Raw genomic sequence first — 18073 nt, 5'->3', positions numbered from 1 at the left:
ATATATATATATATATATATACACTACCTGTATGGCCCCAAGGATGTCACATAGGCCGCAGCTGTGTGCTGATTGGGCCGCAAGCAGCCCGTGGGTTGGGAACCACTGATTTAGCTGGAATATATGGGGCAAAGGTATTAACCCAGTCACTGTCCAGCATTAAACAGCATCAAACAAAGTTCAGGGCTTGGAGATAAAGAGACCTCAGCCTACTTCGTAGCACAGCAAAAGCACCATTACAAATCCTTTTTATCCTTTTATTAAAGAGACAAAAAAGAAGGAAAAACAGTTAAAGCCTTTGAAATGTAAAGATAATATCTTTGATTGGACCAACTTCTGAAGAAGAGTTCTGTGTACCTTGGAAGCGTGTCTCTTTCACCAGCAGAAGTTGATCTGGTAAAAGGTATTACCTCCCCGTCTTCTCCCTCTCAATATTAAATCAGGCTTTTATTTTAGCATCCCTTGTTCCCTGTCACTGGAGAGAGTTTTTAGCGAGAAACCCCCGTGTCTGGCAGTCTCTTAGATGGTATCAAAGCTGGTAATAACTGTCTTTTTGGGGACGGAGAAGAAGTTAGTTGAGCTGGGCTGGAGCTGCTGTGGTTAAAGTCTGATCCTGCTTCCTAGAAGACAGAACAAGAGAAACACACACTAAGGGGGAGAGAAAAAAACAGCAAAGAGAGAGAGAATGCAGCTTTGGTCTGTGGTTGTGATTTTCACTTGTAGCTTCACTGCTGCAAAAACACAGGCCCTGTGAGCGCTGCTGGATGGGGCTGTGGGGGGCATGAGCTGGGGGGGGGGGGTGAGCATGGCTGGAGGGGGCCGTGGGGGGTGAGCATGGCTGGAGGGGACCGTGGCGGGCGGGGGAGCGAGGCCGGAGGGGGCCATGGAGGGGGTGGCCAGGGGAGGGACAGGCTGAGCTGTGACGTTGAGCGTGGCTGGATGGAGGTGTGGGGGGTGAGCGCGGTTTGAGGGGGCTGTGTGGGGTGAGTGTGGCCAGAGGGGGCTGTGGGGAGGATGAGCCGTGGGCGGTGAGTGCAGCTGGAGGGGGCTGTGTAATTGAACTGTGTTGGGGGAGCTGTCAAGGCTGATTCCCTACTCTGGCACTTCGAGTACACAAGGTGGGGGCCCGCAAGAATTCTAAAAATTAATACTGGCCACTCCAGGCTTGTATTAAACTCCCAAGGTTACAGCTTCTCTCTGACCTTGGATGAGTAGATGCTGCCACCACCCAAAAAACCCTTTTAGAACCCAGGAAGGCGCACTTGGAAATTCCTTCCTGTGGGGTTCCCTCAAGCCCTTTCACCCCTCCTCCAGGGAAGGGCTGAGAAAGAAAACAAAGGAAATCAGGTGTTGCCACCAGCTAATTAAACAACATGTGCCCAAACCTCTTAGGTAAATTTTATTAAAAACAAAAAAGAAAGAAAATACATTTGGAACTTAGGCTTTTTGCAAACTGCAATGTGGGTGCAGGTGCTGCTGCAGACAGCAGTGTGAAACTAGAGCAAGGGCACGGCTGGCCTGGCACGGGGGACAGCTGCACTGCACCCTCTCGGTGGTGCACTGTGCAGGGCCTGCGTCTCCCCTGTGCCTGCAGGGAGGCTGATAATGGCAGCATGTGCCGCCTCCTCCCCAGACAGAACCCTCTGCAGCACATCTCTATGGGGACTGGCATACATGTGCCCCAGGGCCTGTGTGGGGGTTCATGCCCCCAGGCCCGGTGCAGCACTCAGTGTGCAGGGGACACCCAGCAACGCTGTCCCTACTGGGGCCTGTGAGCCAGGACTGGCAGGCTGGCTCAGTGCCCCAGAATGGCACTGTGGGGAAGCAGGGCGGTGGGACGTGGGGGAGAAGCTGGGCAGGGCAGCAGGACGCGGGAGGGGAGCGGTACCCAGGGTGTGCCAGCTGCCCCTTGACCCTGCGTCTGTCTCTCCCAGGCCATTGTGAGGGGCCAGGGCATGGCCACTCGTCGCCCAGCAGGGAGGAGAAGACCCGAACTGCGAACAGACACGTGAGTGGGAACCCCAAGACAGAGCCCAGCCCGGCCCTCGGGGAGAGGATCAACCCCACCCTGCCTCTGGAGAGCCAGTGGTGAGTCCTGTACCGGGCAGGGACGCCACCAGCACCCCAACCGGCCCTGCTGCTCCTGCGGGCCTGGCCTCTGGGCACTGGCCAAGCCATTAATCCGTCATGCTGGCCCCTAGCTCCCCAGGCCACGGGACCATGACTGAGCACAAGGGAACCCTAACAGTGGCCTTCCCGCCATGCTCCCTAACCTTCCCTGCCCCCTGTGTCCAGCCACCCTGCCATGCTTCCTCCCACCGCCCTGCCCTGCTCTCCTCTGCGTCCTGCCACCCTGACCTGCTTCCCCCCTGCTTCCCGCAAGCCTGCCCTGCTCCTGTGTGCTGCCACCCTGCTGCCCTGCCATACTTCCTTCCTGCCCCTGCCATCCTGTCCTGCTTCCTTCTTGCCCAGCTCCCCCTATGTGTCCCGCCGCCCTGCTCTGCTCCCCCACCACCTCCCGCCATCCTGCCCTGCTCCCTCCCGCCATCCTGCCCTAGTCCCCCCGACCCCCGCCGCCCTGCCCCACTCCCCATCCTGCATCCCTCCACCCTGCCCCGCTCCCTCCCGCTGCCCTGCCCCGTTTTCGCCCTACATCCCGCCGCCGTGCCCTGCTCCCCCCACCGCCATGCCCCACTTCCCACCACCCTGCCCTGCTTCCCCCCCACGTCTTTCCATAGCTCCTTCACTTCCTTTCATGCCCAGCCCCACTCCATGTTCTCTATTCCTGGGAACCATAGCGCTCCCCTCCACCCCTCCTCACAGCCTGTCCCCTTCCATGCATCCTTCCCTTCTGCCTCCCTCAGCCTGTTGTGAGACTAGAGAGTCGTGCTGCCAGCCACCCATCCATCCTTCCTGGAGCTGTGCGGCACTGTCCCCAGCCTTTCCCAGTCCGCTGCCCCCCAGCTCTCCTCTCCCTTGCGCAGCTCACTACACAGGGCCTGGGCATCAGCATGCATAAGATCCCACCAGGGCACTCACTGATATTGCTGCTGCAAGATCCACGCAGAGAACCCCAGTGTTCTGCAGCAAATTGTTCCTGCTCCTTGCTGTGGCTTTGGCTTGCCTGTCATCACCGCATCCCTCCATGCCTGGGCAGTGCCCCTGAGCCAGCCTCTCTCTCCCCTGACAGCTGGTACCATGGGACGATCAGCCGGACGGATGCTGAGACCCTGCTGAGGCTGTGCAAGGAGGCCAGTTACCTGGTGCGCAACAGCGAGACCAGCAAGAATGACTTCTCTCTCTCCCTCAAGTGAGTGTGCTTGGCCAGGCTATCGGGCAGGGCCTTCCCCCACTGGAAGTGCTGGAGCAGGGTACGGGGAGGGATGGGGGACTGCAGGACCAGTGGTTGGCCAGGCTGCTGCTGTGTGTACCAAACTGTGTCTGTCCCCTGTGCGGGGAAGCACCAGGCGTGGGGCTGCGGGAGGGGAGGGGAGGGGAAGCCAGGCTGTTGTTTCCCTTTCCCGTGATGTTGTCCTTGCCCTTTGCTGTCAGCTGTCCCCAGGGCGGCGCTGTCTCAGAATGGTTGGGTATGTGGAGGCACATGAGAGCAGTGCTGTCAGCACATGGCTCAGTGAGCTCCCAGGAGAGTTGCTGCTTCAGGCCTGCAGGATGGGCCTTTCTGCACGGATACCACCAGCGGCACCTAGTGTCTCAGGCAAGCCAGCAGTCACACTTGCCCTCTGGGGGTCACTGCAATGATCATACACACTCATCCCGCCACCTAAACACTTGAGTAACAAATAGGGGAAACTGAGGCACGCACACGGTATTCAGAGAAGACATTAAGAACATTCCCACTTCGTTACACACATGCACACACCCCGGGACACTGCATTCTTGGTTGGGAGTGCTGCTGTTCTGGGGAGTGAAGAAAGCCCCAGAACAGATGGCGGTATGGGTGTAAAGAGTAGGGAGAACAACATGCTCAGTAAAGCAGGAGGCGCAAACGAATTAGCGTGTATTGTTATTATTGACATGTACTTCCACATGGAAACACGCACGGACACGCGTGCACACACACACATAGACACATGGATGTGCACGCACAGACAGCTTTTTTAACCATCCCTGGCATCCCTCCCCCGCCTTCCTCAGGCCTTTCAGTTATAACACCCCACCCCTTTAGCTGTCCTCTAGGGCAGTGAGCTCAGCGCTGTGCTGGGTGGAGAGGGAGCCATGCCAGGTGGCTTTTAGAAAAACATCCAGTCTTGACTGAAAAGTTGAAAGTGATGGAGAATCCACCACACCCCTTGGTAAGTTGTTCCGATGGTTAATTATTCTCACTGTTAAAAATGTACCCCTTATTTCCACTCTAACAGCGTTGGGGTCTGGGCAGTGCCTCCTACAAGATAGCCTAGGGCCAAAACAGCTCCCTGGATCTGCCCGCACAGCCACTGTCTTAGGGGGCTTGCTGAGTTCCCTTGTGACTGGGCCTGTCACATGCAGCACGCACTCCGTGAATGGGATGGAGAAAGTGCATGAGGAAGTGTTATTTACCCCTTCACATAACACACAAACCAGGAGTCACCCAATGAAATTAATAGGCAGCAGGGTTAAAACAAAAAAAGGAAGTACTTCTTCACACAATGCACACTCACCCTGTGGACCTCATTGCTAGGGGATGTTGTAAAGCCAAAACTATTACTGGATTCAAAAAAGAATTCAGTAAATTCATAGAGGCTAGGTCCATCAATGGCTATTAGCCTAGATGATCAGGGATACAAAACCATGCACTAGGTGACTGCTGGATGCTGGGAATGGGAATGGGATGGATCATTTGATGATTACCTGTTCTGTTCATTACCTCTGGGGCACCTGGCATTGGCCACTGTCAGAAGACAGGGCACTGAGCTGGATGGACCATTGGTCTGACCCAGTATGGCCGCTCTTATGACACATCTCGGAAGTGCTCAGTTCCCTCCCTTGCATGCAGCCCAGGGCAGAGTGGCCAGCACATGGTCTGTTGCACTCCTTGGCCTCACAGGAGACTGTGGGGGGTGCTTCCAGAAGTGACTCTCTGTCATCAGTCCACCCCAGCATCCCTGCCTGTGGGATGACTTTGCTGCTTGGATCGGGGTCTCTGGTGCCACCAGCCATGATGGAGTCTGGGCAGAGCGATCTGAAGCACCCAGTGCTGGCTCCTTTGGGGAGGGCTCCCTGCCCAGCCTCGCTCCCCATCTAGTACAGCAGGTGCTTTCGCAACCCCATGGCACCATGCAAAGTAGCTCTGGCTCCACAACCTGCCTCCCCTGACCCTTGGCTGCTGTGCCTCGTGCCAGGGAAAGCAGTGGGACTGAGAGTTCTGCCGGGTGGACGGCCGAGAGAACAGAGCGGCGCTGGACCGCTCTACCAAAGAGCAAACAAACAAGAGACATTGGAATTGTTCATTTATGAGCATAACTTTGATTTTAGTTGGTACTACTGAGACCTGGTGGGATGAGTCACACAATTGGAATGTTAAAAATCAACGGTTATAACCTGTACAAGACGGCTCAAGTGGGGAGAGGGGGAGGGGCACTCTGTCAAAAATGGCTTTATCTGTTTCTGAGTCACTGATAATTTGGAAGAAAATGATCTTAAATGCTTATGAATCAATGTCCTAACAGATAAAGCACAGGATGAGATATTAGTTGGTGTCTGCTGCAGACCACCAAATCACACTAGAGACCAGGAGGACCGGCTCCTTATGCACCTGTCTACAATGTGTAGGGATAACATTTGGTGATCATGGGGGACTTCAATTTGAGTGATGAATACTGGAGTTTTCATGGTCCCAATATAAAACAGCCTTGGAATTTCGAAACATTATAGATGATAATTTCTTAACACAGAAAGTGTTACAGTCAACACGGGGGAATTCTGTATTAAACCTCATCTTGACAATTCAAGAGAAATTGATCACAGAACTAAGACTTAATGGTAGCTTAGTTGTAAATGATCGTGACTTGATCACGTTTATAATGTGCAAGCAAAATAAAGTCCAGATCAGTGATATATATATATATATATACACACACACACACATACTTTGGTGCTTTAATAGGGTCAGTTTCACAGAGCTGAAAACAATTATGAGCCAAATCAGCTGGGAGGAAGAATTTAATCAGAAAAATATGACTGATAATTGGGAATCATTTAAAAACACCTGACTAGATGCTCCAAAAGCCACAATCTCACAATTGAGGAAAGAAGGCTGAACTGGTTAAAAAACCAACCTGGTTTAGAGGGAAAGTGAAGGCAGCTGTAAAAAATAAAAATAAATATTTTTACAGCTGCCTATATAAAAAAAATAGAAGAAAGGAGTAGCTGATAGTAATGAATATAAATCAGAAGTTAGGAATTATAGAAAATTGATAAGGGAAGCCAAGAGACACAAGGAAAAATCTATGGCCAGAAGAGTTAAGGACAATAAGAAAGAGCTTGTTTTAAAACAATATTTGGAACAAAAAGAATCCTGACAATGGTACTGGTCCATTACTAAATGGAAATGGTAGAATTATCAATAATAATGCAGAAAAGGCTGAGGTGTTCAATAGGGTTACCATATTTCAGCAAGCAAAAAAGAGGACGGGAGGAGCCCCGCCCTAGCCCCGCCCTGTCCTGCCCTAGCCCCGCCCCTGCCCCTCCCACTCCCCCCCCTCAGAACCGCTAACCCTCCCCCCACTCCTTGTCCCCTGACTGCCCCCTCCTGGGACCCCTGCCCCTAACTGCCCCCCAGGACTCCACCCCCTACCTAAGCCTCCCTGCCTCTTGTCCCCTGACTGCCCCCTCCTGAGACCCTCCCCCCATCCTAACTGGCCCCCTAGGACTCTACCCCCTACCTATACCCTGACTGCCCCAACCCTTATCCACACCCCCACCCCCAGACAGACCCCTGGGACTCCCATGCCCCATCCAACCACTCCCCACCCCCTGACAGCCCCCCCCAGAACTCCCGACCCATCTAAACCCCTCTGCTCCCTGTCCCCTGACTGCTCCGATCCCTCTCCCCACCCCTGCCACCTGACAGCCCTGCCCACCCACTCCTTGTCCCCTGACTGCCCCCTCCTGGGACCCCTGCTCCTAACTGCCCCCCAGGACCCTACCCCCTACCTGTACCCTGACTGCCCAAAACCTTATCCACACCCCCACCCCCAGAAAGCCCCCCCCGAACTCCCGACCCCCCCCATCTCTTGACTGCCCCCTACAAAACCTCCCTGCCCCTTCTCTGACCCCCTGGCCCTCTTGTTGTTGGCCTTCGCCTAATGTCTCTGTGAACTTGCTCAGGAACGGCCTGAGCCATTCATCCCGGCATGCTGGGCAGCAGTGGGGGAGGAGCTCCAGACTGCCAGAGGCGAATGCAGGGAGGGAGGGAGTGATCTCTGCTGCAGGGGAGGTGGAGGAGGGGCTCTCTCTGCCTGTCAGAGCCTATTATAAGTGGCACCATCAGGCCGGCTGCTCTGTTAGCCGCGCATGCTCTGGATGGGTGGGGAAGTCCAGACATTTACAAATTCCCCCCGACGCTATTTTTAGCTCGAAAAGCCGGACATGTCCGGGGGAATCCGGACGAATGGTAACCCTAGTGTTCAATAAATATTTATGTTCTGTATCTGGGGAAAAAACATGATATAGTCTCATCATGTGGTGGTGAGAACACTCTTTCCATTCCACTAGTATCTCTGGAGGATGTTAAACAGCAGCTACTAAAGTAAGACATTTTTAAATCAGTAGGTCCAGATACCTTGTAGCCAAGAGTTTGAAAAGAGCCGATTCGGGAGGTTGCTGAACCTTTAATGTTGATTTGCAATAAGTCTTGGAGCATAGGGCAGTAAGCTCATGTTGTGTCAATTATTAAAAAGGGTAAACAGGATGACCCAGGTAATTACAGGTCTGTGAGTCTGAATTGATCCTGGACAAGATAATGGTGCGACTGATACGGGACTCGATTAATAATGAAATAAAGAAGGGTAATGTAATTAATGCAGATCAATATGGGTTTATGGAAAATAGATCCTATCAAATTAACTTGATGTCTTTTTTTGATGAGATTACAAGTTTGCTTGATAAAGATATTAATGTTGACATTATATATTTAGACTTCTGTGAGACATATGACTTGTTGCCACATAACATTTTGATTTAAAAACTAGAGTGATATAAAATTAACATGGCACACGTTCAATGGATTAAAAACTGGCTAACTGATAGGTCTCAAAATGTAACTGTAAATGGGGAATTATCATCGAGCAGATGTGTTTCCAGTGGGGTACCACAGGGATCAGTTCTTGGCCCTATGCTGTTTAACATAGTTATCAATGACCTGGAAGAACACACACAATCCTCACCGATAAAGTTTGCAGACAAAAATTGGGGGAATGGTAAATAATGAAGAGGACAGGTCACTGATACAGAGTGATCTACATTGCTTGTTAAACTGGGCATCAGCAAATTATGTGTTTTAATACAGCTAAATGTAAATGGATACATCTAGGAACAAAGAATGCAGGCCATACTTACAGGGTGGAGGAGTCTATTCTTGGAAGCAGTGACTCTGAAAAAAGATCGTAGGGGGTGTGGTGGATAATCAGCAGGACATGAGCTCCCAGTGCGACGCTGTGGCCAAAAGATCCAATGTGATCCTGGGATGTGCAAACCTGGGAATCTTGAGTAAGAGTTGAGAAGCTATTTTCCCTCTGTATTTGGCACTGCTGTGATCACTGCTGGCATCCTGCGTGCATTCTGATGCCCACAATTCAAGAAGGATGTTGATAAATTGGAGAGGGGTTCAGAGAAGAAACATGAGAATAATTAAAGGATTAGAAAACCTGCCTTCTAGTGATAGATGCAAGGATCTCAATCTGTTTAGCTTAACAAAGAGAAGGTTAAGGGGTGACTTGATTACAGTCTATAAGTACCTATGTGGGGAACAAATATTTAATAATGGATAGTTCGATCTAGCAGAGAAAGGTCTAACACCATCCAATGGCTGGAAGTTGGTTAGACAAATTCAGACTGGAAATAAGGTGTAAATTTTTAACAGCGAGAGTCATTAACCACTGGAACCACTTATTGAGGGTTGTGGTGGATTTTCCATCACTGGCAATTTTTCAGTCAAGACTAGCTGTTCTCAAAACTCTGCTCTAGGAATTATTTTGGGGCTGGTCTCTGGCCTGTGTGGTACAGGAGGTCAGACTAGATGATCACAATGGTTCTTTTTGGCCTTCAAATCTATGACTGTATGAGCCCTGCAGGGCAGGTGGGGCCAGTGTGGCGATTGAAGCATGACAGAGCTAGGGGGCCTCGTGTGTGAGGCGAGGGGCTCCACATGCAATGTCCATCTTCCTGCATTGGGCCCCATGCACTATGCCATTGCAGTACACTGCAGGGCTAGTGCTGCCAGCTCCTGCGAGATTGCCTGCTTCTGATACAGTCTCAGTGCCCCGAGTCAGGGGAAACTCCCAGCTCCTGCTGAATGGAGGGACACGGGGCCTGAGTATGAGCAAATAGCACCGAGCACAGGCAGCCACGAAAGCCCTGCCAGTGCCAGTTGTGGCCTCCTGAGCCTGAAGCCAATCAAATGATGCAGGGGGCTACCTCTAGTGTTTGCATGGGGCAGCGCAGCTCCCCAGGTCCTGCAAGGGGGGAGTGAATTGGGGTGGGAGCGGAGCTGTTTAGCATGAGGAAGGCTGCAGCCCTGCCCAGCCCCATCCAATGCTGTGGGATGGTGCCATCATGCAGGCCGGGGTGCAGAATAAAGCCACTCTGCCAAGCTGCATTGTTCTGTTCTGGCTGTTGAGGGGCCAGGCAGGGGAAGGAGACCCCCCCAGAGGGGTTGAACTCCAAGTCACTCCCTCCCTGCTCAGCTGCTTGGAGCATCGGAGCTGGCCACAGTGAGCCCACATGCCAGGAGGACTCTGGTGTCTTTCTGGTCTGCTTGCATTGGTGAGTCAGTGTGACTGGCAGCAGCAGGGCTGTGGCGTGCCTGCTGGCAGCGAGCAGCTCTGTGTTGCTAACACTTGTCCCAGAGCTGTTCATTGGAGGGGGAGCAGGGCTCCAGCCATCTCACTGCCCTGTGCGTGCTGCCAGCGGCTCCTGTTCTGAACCCAGCAGCAGGGCTCTTCTCACTGGTGGGGTGGGAAAACGGCCTAGTAATGTGCCACCGATCCCTTGGGCTTCCCTGGAGCATTGCTGCTACTTCAGCTCCTCCTCGCACTGGGCCTGTCTGGACAGCTTGGGACTGGACGGTGACCAATTGTGGGACATTACCCTAGAGAGGGGCCCAGATCTGCTCCAAGAATGGATTCGGGGGAGGGCTCGGCTAAGATGGTCACAGTGGTGCTCGCTGGCCTTGGAATTGCTGAATCTCGAGCCACCTGGGGCACCCAGCTGCCCTATCGCTGGGCAGGCCCTATCTAGCTCCTCCCAGCAGGCTTCCTTTGGGATCTCTGCAGCGGGATCTCTGCCTGAACGCCCATGTGGTCCAGTCAACACAGGCACGTCACTGCGGGGCTGGGTGCCTCTTCCTCTAGCTCAGTGCCCTGAGCATCAGAAGCGGTCCCCAGCATGTGCCCTGGATGTGTTACCCTTCAACATCTGGCTGTGGCTCCCTACCTGGCCAGTGAAATCCCTTTCCTCCTGCCTGGAGTGTCTACGGCTGTATAGAGACCCCAGTGCTCAGCCCTGGGCAGAATCGAGGTTATGGACTCCCTGGCCGCCTGCTTTCCAGGCTGCACCACTCCTCTCCTCTGGCCTGACTCTTGCCTGGAGCCCTGGGGCATTCAGTGCTTGGATTTCCTTCTCCCCTCTGGCTCTGGGGTCAGTGGCAGGCTGGCTGAGTGGGCCCCTAGCTGACCAGTGAGTCGCTGCAGAGCCTGGTGAGGGGCAGTGGGGCTAGTGAGGGTCTGCTGGCAGTGGGAGAGATGGGAAGTTGCTCTTGTGACCAATTGAATGCCATGGATTCTAGCCCTGACCCCTGGGGCGTTCCTCCATGTGCCCCCACGCAGGGGCTCACCAGGAATGCTCCCCCTGCTCAGCAGCCGGTGCCGTAGCCCTGCTCTTTGCTCCCTTTGTCAGTCCCCACGGAGGTATCTGGAAGTCACTGTGTGGGATGGCTGCCTGCAGGCCTAATCCATTGCCTTCTGTTCCCCAATCTCCTCCATCAGGAATTAAGCAGGCAGTTTGTATGAGCCATTTGGAATAACCCATGTGGTTAGCCGGAGCCCATGTTCACACACACACACAGGTACCCTGTGCCAGAGGTAGGCGTTGGCGTCGCTGCCTGCCCATGTCCTGGGGACCCTCTGCGCCGTGTTTGCCAGCAGGGATCCAGGCATGGGCAGAGGGTAGTTGGGGTTATGTCTTTGCTGAGCCAGGCATTCTGGGCTGGATGCAGGGCTCGCTGGGGACAGTCTCTGGTTGGTTACAATGGTCGCTTCTGGCCTTAACATCTAGGAATCCACACATCAGCTCCAGCTGCAGTAGGTGTTAGTAGGGGTCTCCCCCATACACCCAGGCTGGAGCTGGGCTCCTCACATGAGAGTTGTTTCACCCCTACAAGTGGGTTTTGTTGTCTGCCTCTGGGAGCCTCCGAGGGAAGAGGAAGGTCAGCTCTGGAGGGAGGGTGGGCGGCTGAGAACTTGCCCTTTGGAGCCATCCATGTGACCTGGCACAAGTCGCTCTGCTGCGCCGGGGTCAGTTTCCCGGTCGGGGGGCAGCTCCTGGCTCTGAGGAGCTATTAGGGCAGGGATTGCTGCTGCCTGCTCCTCTAGGGAGCACCAGCGATTCTGCAGTTACTGCTGTGCTTTGGGCTCCATCGCGGGTAAAGTTCCCATACTCGCCTTTCAGGCTGCTGTTGTCCAGGCTCGGCTCTGAGCAGCATTGGTTGGAAGCTGCAGCTGTTGTGAGTTGCAGGAGAGGGGCAAGATACCCCTTTGCAAACTGAGCATCCCTTGCACAATTCTCGAGCGGAGCTGGGGGAGGAGGGGGGGCTGGGACTTAGCACCTTCCACCGCACTGCTGGGCTGCTGCTGGGTATGCTCGGTGTGTTCACATAGGGCTCCTGCTGCACTTCCACTGCCCCGCCGCAGCACCAACGGTTTGCAGGAGAGTGGCTTGCCAGGTGCATGGGGCTGGGTTTCCCAGTAGTGCCCAGACAGCTCCCATAATGCTTTGCATGGTCTAAGAACCTGGCTAGGGAGAGTGGCTCTGCTCTGCCCTGCAGCGTGGGTGAGTCCCCAGCTGGCAGGCTCTGCTTCCCCACCTCCCTCCTCACACCCCCTGCCCACAAAGGACTGCGGCAGTCCCCAGCTGGCACACAGTCCCTAGGGGCCATGCCTCGCTGGCACAGCTCAGAGCAGCCCCCAGGCTGACTGGAGCTGGGCAGAGAGCAGCCAGCATCAGCTGGAGGCACAGCGAATGTGGACAGGCAGTCAGTGCCTGGAGTGCTGTAATGATCCACGGGCGGGCAGAGTAGGGGCTGGGCATTAGTGCTTCCTGCAGGACTGGTGCAGCCCCAGCTGGTGCAGTGCATGGAACGGAGCTGGGCTTCACCTCAGGCCTCTCCTGCCTCCCCTCCCTGGGAGCCACCCTCCTCAGCTCAGTCACTGCAGCAGCGCAGCCCCCACCCTGGAATGGCTCAGCTCCTGAGCTTGCAAATGGATTTGAAACCCATTCCACTAATGCAGCCATCAATCCATCGCGGGCACGGCCTCCGGTTGAGTCGCAGCTGCTGCGTGCCGGCGGCATGGGGGAGGGGACTGGCCGCAGCGCAGAGCTGGAGATGGCTCAGCCTAGCCGCTGAGGCTGCTCGTAAGCTATCAATATTTTGCGGTAATGTGCATTCCAGACGCTGCAGACAGGCTGTGGCTCTCCTCGGAGACACAAATTAATAGCAACAGGGCCATTAGCCCGTCACTTGGAATCAGCGGCTGTGGCATTATCTTCCCACGTGGCTCAGCCGGCGCTGGGCCCTCGCTGCTCCTGAGGGAGGCTAATGGGATTTTGCACAGGCCTAGGCAAGAAGCGGAGACGTGACAGGACCTGCTTTCTGGGTCAGGCTGAGGCCCAAAGAGAAGAAGCCCCTGCCCAGAACGGGCAAGGTGTTCCTGGCATGCGGGCCTCAGGCTGGCAGTGACAGACTGCGCGCTCCCCACTCCTACTGGGGGAGGGGGTCGTGGACAGCAGGGCAGCAGGTGACAGAGCTCGCAGAGAGCTCCCTGAATGCTAAGAGAGCATGTGCCCATCAGCATGCTGTCCCACAGCAAGTAAGGACCCAGTGGTTCTGCCGCTGGGCCATACAACTGCCCGTGGGCCTGCAGAACCCTTCTCACAGCAGGGAGTGGTGTCTGGCCAGTGCCCAGGGCCTGGTCCTCAATGGGGCCCCTGGGAGCTACTGTAATCCAATCACCAACAGCGGGGAGGGAGCAGAGGATTGTGGGAAGGTGCCGGGAGGGCTTAGATCCCCCCCGGGGATCCAGACAAGGGAATTGGCTACTTTCCAAAGTGCTGCTAGCTCTGTGTTCCTGGCGAAGCCCTGCTCCTCAGTACCTGCTGAGGCTGCCTGGGCGCCAGGCTGTGCAGATTCTGCCTGAACCCAAAAGTCCTGTTTGGTGTCATTGGTGTACTAAGGCACCCTCGGCTCAGACGGCTGCTCGACAGGCCTGGCACAAATGAGGAGTGGCCCTTGGACCCAGGACCCTGCTGCAGGGGGCCAGCAGGCAGGAACTCCCGATAACTGGGATGTTTGTTTTCTGCGTTAGTTTAGTGCTGCGTGGGGGCTGCAGGTGTAGCAGCCAGCCAGGGCTGATGCAGCCTGGTGAGTGGAGCTCGGCAGCCCCCCGATGCTGAGTGCCCCGGCACTCCTTTGCACTACGGTCCCACGCTGGGGGGCAGGGCCAGGTGGTACTAGTGAGCTGTGTGGATGGCATGCTGTGCTGGTGCTGGGCAGAGCAGGGGGGTGGCACTGCACCGCTCTAATCCTGGCTTTGTCTCTTTCTCCCCCCAGGAGCAGCCAGGGTTTCATGCACATGAAACTCTCCCGCACCCAGGAGAACAAATACGTGCTGGGCCAGAACAGCCCCCTGTTTGACAGTGTGCCCAAGATCATCCACCACTACACCAGCCACAAGTTGCCCATCAAGGGGGCTGAGCACATGTCCCTGCTCTACCCAGTGGCTATCCGAACCCTATAGCCTGCTGTGCAGCAGGGAGGTGCCCAGGGAGCACCCAGCTTGGGCCTGGCATGCGCGCAGCTCTCCCAGGCAGAGCCAAGGAAGGGCTCTGGACAGCTGGCCAAAGTACAGACTCATTGGTACAGCTGGCTCTGGGCCCGGCGCTGGGAGTGGCCGGACCACTAGCTGCACTCTGGCTTCTTGCCAACACGGTATGGCGCTTCCCAAACCCTAGGGGATGCGCCCCTTCTCTGGGACCAGCTTGTGTACATACCCCATGGAAAGGGCCAGGTCCGACTATCACTGTGTCCACCACCCTCTCGCCGGTCTCCTCCTGCCTGCAGGCCTGGCCCCGGTGGCTCCCACGGTTTCCGTTTCCAGGGCTGGGAAAAGAACAGGGGCCTGGGCTTTGGTGGAGTCCCAGGGACCAAGGGGGGAATTGGGAGATAATTTATTGCTAAGGCAGGTAAGTGGCCCCTTTCCTGAGGTGCTGAGGCCCCTGGCAGCGCTGGCCTGCCTACGGGGAGTGTGAAGGAGCTGAGGGGATGTGCCCGCTGTGTATGCCTTGATCTCCCTCAGATATCACAGAGAATTCCTAACACTTTTTTCCACAGCAGGAATAAGAGCAGGGGTGGGGGGTGTTGGGCCTGCTCCTGAGAGCCAGATCGAGCCCGCTGGGCTGCCACTGTGAGACTGTTTCACCATGGAAGAGGTTGTTGGAGGAGGACTGGTCTGTGGGACAGGACAGGTGGCCGGCTGGCACAGCTCACTGCAGAACTGGGTCCATGGGCCCGGGACAATCCGCCACCCTCCTTGGCCAAATGTACACACTGAGTGTGCTGTACCAGCACCCAATAAAGTCATGCAAAGGTGCCAGCCACCCTCCCTGTGAGATGCAGTGCTCGCGTCCACCTGTGCAGCTACAGCTCATGGGGTCTCAAATGATGGGGCTTCCTGGGGAGCTGGGCTGGGAGGGAACACCTGTGAGAAGGTTACTGCCCCTCCCCTGAGGGACACAGCCTGCCCCTCCTGACATTGCGTGGCAGTCTGTTCCCCCAGTTTGGGGCTGAGGAGGGGCGGGGGGATTTATTCCTGCAGCGTCACCTGCCCAAGTGGGAGTCTCCCGGCCCTTCCCTTTGGAGGGTGGCAAGGCCTGGGTCACAGGGCCAGTGCTCAGGCCTGTCTCACCATCAGTGCACACTTGGCCCCGTAGCATCGAGGGTCCTCCCCCCCAGGACCGAGGGCCATGCTCCTCCAGCTGTTCCAGCTGTGGGGATGGAGAGGAGCCAAGGGCTGCTGGCCAGGAGACCCAACTCTGGACAGGAGATGGCCTGGACACCTTGCAGCCTGTCCTCAGTGGGGCTTGAGCAGGAGCAAACTCCAAGCTTGGGATGAGCCAGGCTCCAGCCAGGTCCATGCTGAGGAGCAACCCCCAAGCATGGGGCAGACCAAAAGGTATGTGCATCTGGTGCAGGATTTGCCCTGGTGTGTGCCCAGCCTGGCCTGGGGAGATAGGGCCCAAACTGCTATGGAAGCACCTGACCGCATCAGCCTGACCTCTGCAGATGCAGCCCCTGGCGGGTTCTCGGGGTTGGAGGTTGGGGGGCTGAGCCCACCCTTTGCAATGACTGACACTTCCTTGCATCTGCTGGCCCAAGGGTCCCACTCCTCATCCTTTGCAGCACTGTGCCCTCCCAGATCCCCCTCAAGATGGGCCTCCCACCCCACATCCAGCCAGGATCAAGATGGCACAGATGGGGGTGGCTAGGGACAGATGGGGGTGAACTCTGGAAGGACCCCACTCCACTGCAGCCTCTGGGTCTGGGAGATGCAAGGGGGTTTCTGGCCTGTCTCATGGGCAGGGCAGTCCTGGGCTGGCAGATCCCATGCTGGGCACATCAGGGGTCTCCTGACTGTGGCACTGATTGATGCCAGTCTCCTCACCACTGCAAGCTCGACTGCATGCAAAGTCACGGGCAGTGCAGGGATCTGGGGGGGGGGCTGTCTGGTACTGACCCCTCCCCTGCCAGAGCCCTGTGCTGGAGCAGGGGGTTCTCTGCCCACCCCACCCCAATCCTGCAACCACCCGCTACAGGGCAATGAGTTAGCCCCCACAGTGCTCTCCAGGCTCTTCCTCCCCACCCCGCTCGGCTAGTGGCTCGCTGCACAGGAAGCTGGTGAATGGCAATGAAGCTGTCTGGCTGATGGACTGGGCTCCGATAGATACACAGTCAAGATGGGCAGCTTGCTCATCACTGGTACAGCAAGCAGCAAAGCTGATGATTGTTTCTGAACACAAGCATTCATCTAGGTACTGTGCAAGGACCAGGCAGGGGACCGGGGCACACCCACCTCCATCACCATGAGCCCATAGGGACAGCTGGTCCCTCGTCACCTGGCCTCCCACAGGGCCTGTGTCCTTCTGCACTTACTGTCCAGGAGCAATTAATGTTTGTGGGACCGAGCATGCACAACTGCCTGCGGAAGCAGCTGGCTCCAAACATTGTAGCCCATGTTACCTGGAGTAAGCTGAGAGATCCCCAAACATGGTCAATGGAGAATTGACAGCTGGGGTGTTTCTGGTGGTGTGTTCTCAGTCCAGTGCTATTTAATATCTTCATCGAAACACCAACTCATGGCTGACAAAGGGTGCAGCTGACGCTGAGGTTAGTTAGGTGGTAAATAACAGCAATAACTGGCCAGTTCTAGTGAGCCCAGCAAGCTAGACACAAATGTGTCTCAAGAGAGCCAAATGCAAGGTCATCCATCTAGGAATGCTCACCATCCCTGCAGAATGGGGGCCTGGATCCCAGACACCAGGGACAATGGAAAAGAGCCATTGTTGCAAACAGCTGAACATGAGCTCCCGCCACATGGGAGAGCTGGCTGCATTAACAAGGGAATGCCGAACAAGAGCAGGGAGCTGGTGTGCCCTCCAACCAAGGGGTTAGGGAGACCCATACTGGGAAGCGCTGCTTGGAAAATAAGACAGCTGCTTCACAAAAAACATTGAGGTTTTGTTCTGCATCAGAATTTGTCACAGCAAACTACCCCAGCATGGCCAATAGCCCCGTGAACTCCTCTGAATCAGGCAGAGTAGGGATTTAAACCTGCATCTTCCATACCCCATGCACCACCGGGCTATAGAGCTAAATCTTTCTTGTTGAAGCTGTTCCCTGTGTAAATCACTCTATAGTCATTGGCCACAAGCAAAAGGCAGCAAATGATTCTGCAGCCCAGTGCTTGCCTGGGACATGGGAACCCCAGGTTGAAGGCCTTACTCCAAATCAGGCAGAGCTGTTGACTCATCTGGGGTGCATCTCGAAAGTTTTTGCCCACAAATTCCATTCTGGCCCTGAGAAAGTTTGGTTGAAACAGAAAGTTGGCTTTGATGAATCACCATTTCCCAACAAGAGAACATTTTGATGCTGACCTCCATGCGGCACTTCAAAGAGCACAGGGACAAATTGCTGAGGGAGCCATGGGAGTGAGAGGTGGTGGGCAGGGCTGAGCAAGCTGGTGCTTGGGGCGGCAGATTGTTGGAGGCGGCATTCTGCCCAATCCTAGGGCGGCATGGCCGCTTTTTGTTGTTGTTGTTCTTGTTTCGCTCCAGCTGCCCTATAGGGCGGCGGCGCGGAGAACCAGAGCGTCCTGCAGGGCAGTCCTCTTCCTTCCCTCCCCGCCGACCGGAGCGGAGTCCTCGCGGCAGGCGGCAGGAGGCGGCGCAGCGGGAGGGGCCGCGTGGCAGCGCCCCTGCTGTAGCCCTGGCCGCCCCCTTCTCTCTCTCTCCTGCCTGCTCCCTCTCCTCCCCCCCAGCCGGTCCCCCTGCACCCGCGCTCCAGCCGTGCCGCAGGTTTGTTTGTTTG

At 55.6% G+C, this 18073-nt stretch overlaps 1 protein-coding gene across 3 annotated transcripts in view; it reads left to right on the top strand.

The window, feature by feature from the left end:
* The window catches only part of SHF (Src homology 2 domain containing F), a 65453-nt gene extending 50366 nt beyond the window's left edge, over nt 1-15087 (top strand). For 2 of the 3 annotated variants that reach the window (XM_054043065.1, XM_054043067.1), the window contains exons 5-7: nt 1935-2088; nt 3191-3310; nt 14042-15087. In XM_054043065.1, coding sequence (XP_053899040.1) covers nt 1935-2088; nt 3191-3310; nt 14042-14228 — 461 coding nt within the window. In that variant the 3' untranslated portion in view covers nt 14229-15087. Of the gene's footprint in view, nt 1-1934; nt 2089-3190; nt 3311-14041 lie in introns of those variants that run through there. The other variant, XM_054043066.1, reaches the window with a different exon arrangement.
* The last annotated feature ends 2986 nt before the right edge of the window (nt 15088-18073 follow it).

The sequence above is a fragment of the Malaclemys terrapin genome, chromosome 10 (assembly GCF_027887155.1).
Source record: "Malaclemys terrapin pileata isolate rMalTer1 chromosome 10, rMalTer1.hap1, whole genome shotgun sequence".
Classification (NCBI taxonomy): Eukaryota; Metazoa; Chordata; order Testudines; family Emydidae; genus Malaclemys; species Malaclemys terrapin.
The sequence above is the reverse complement of the archived record's forward strand: the minus strand, read 5'-3'. Positions and strand labels throughout refer to the sequence as shown.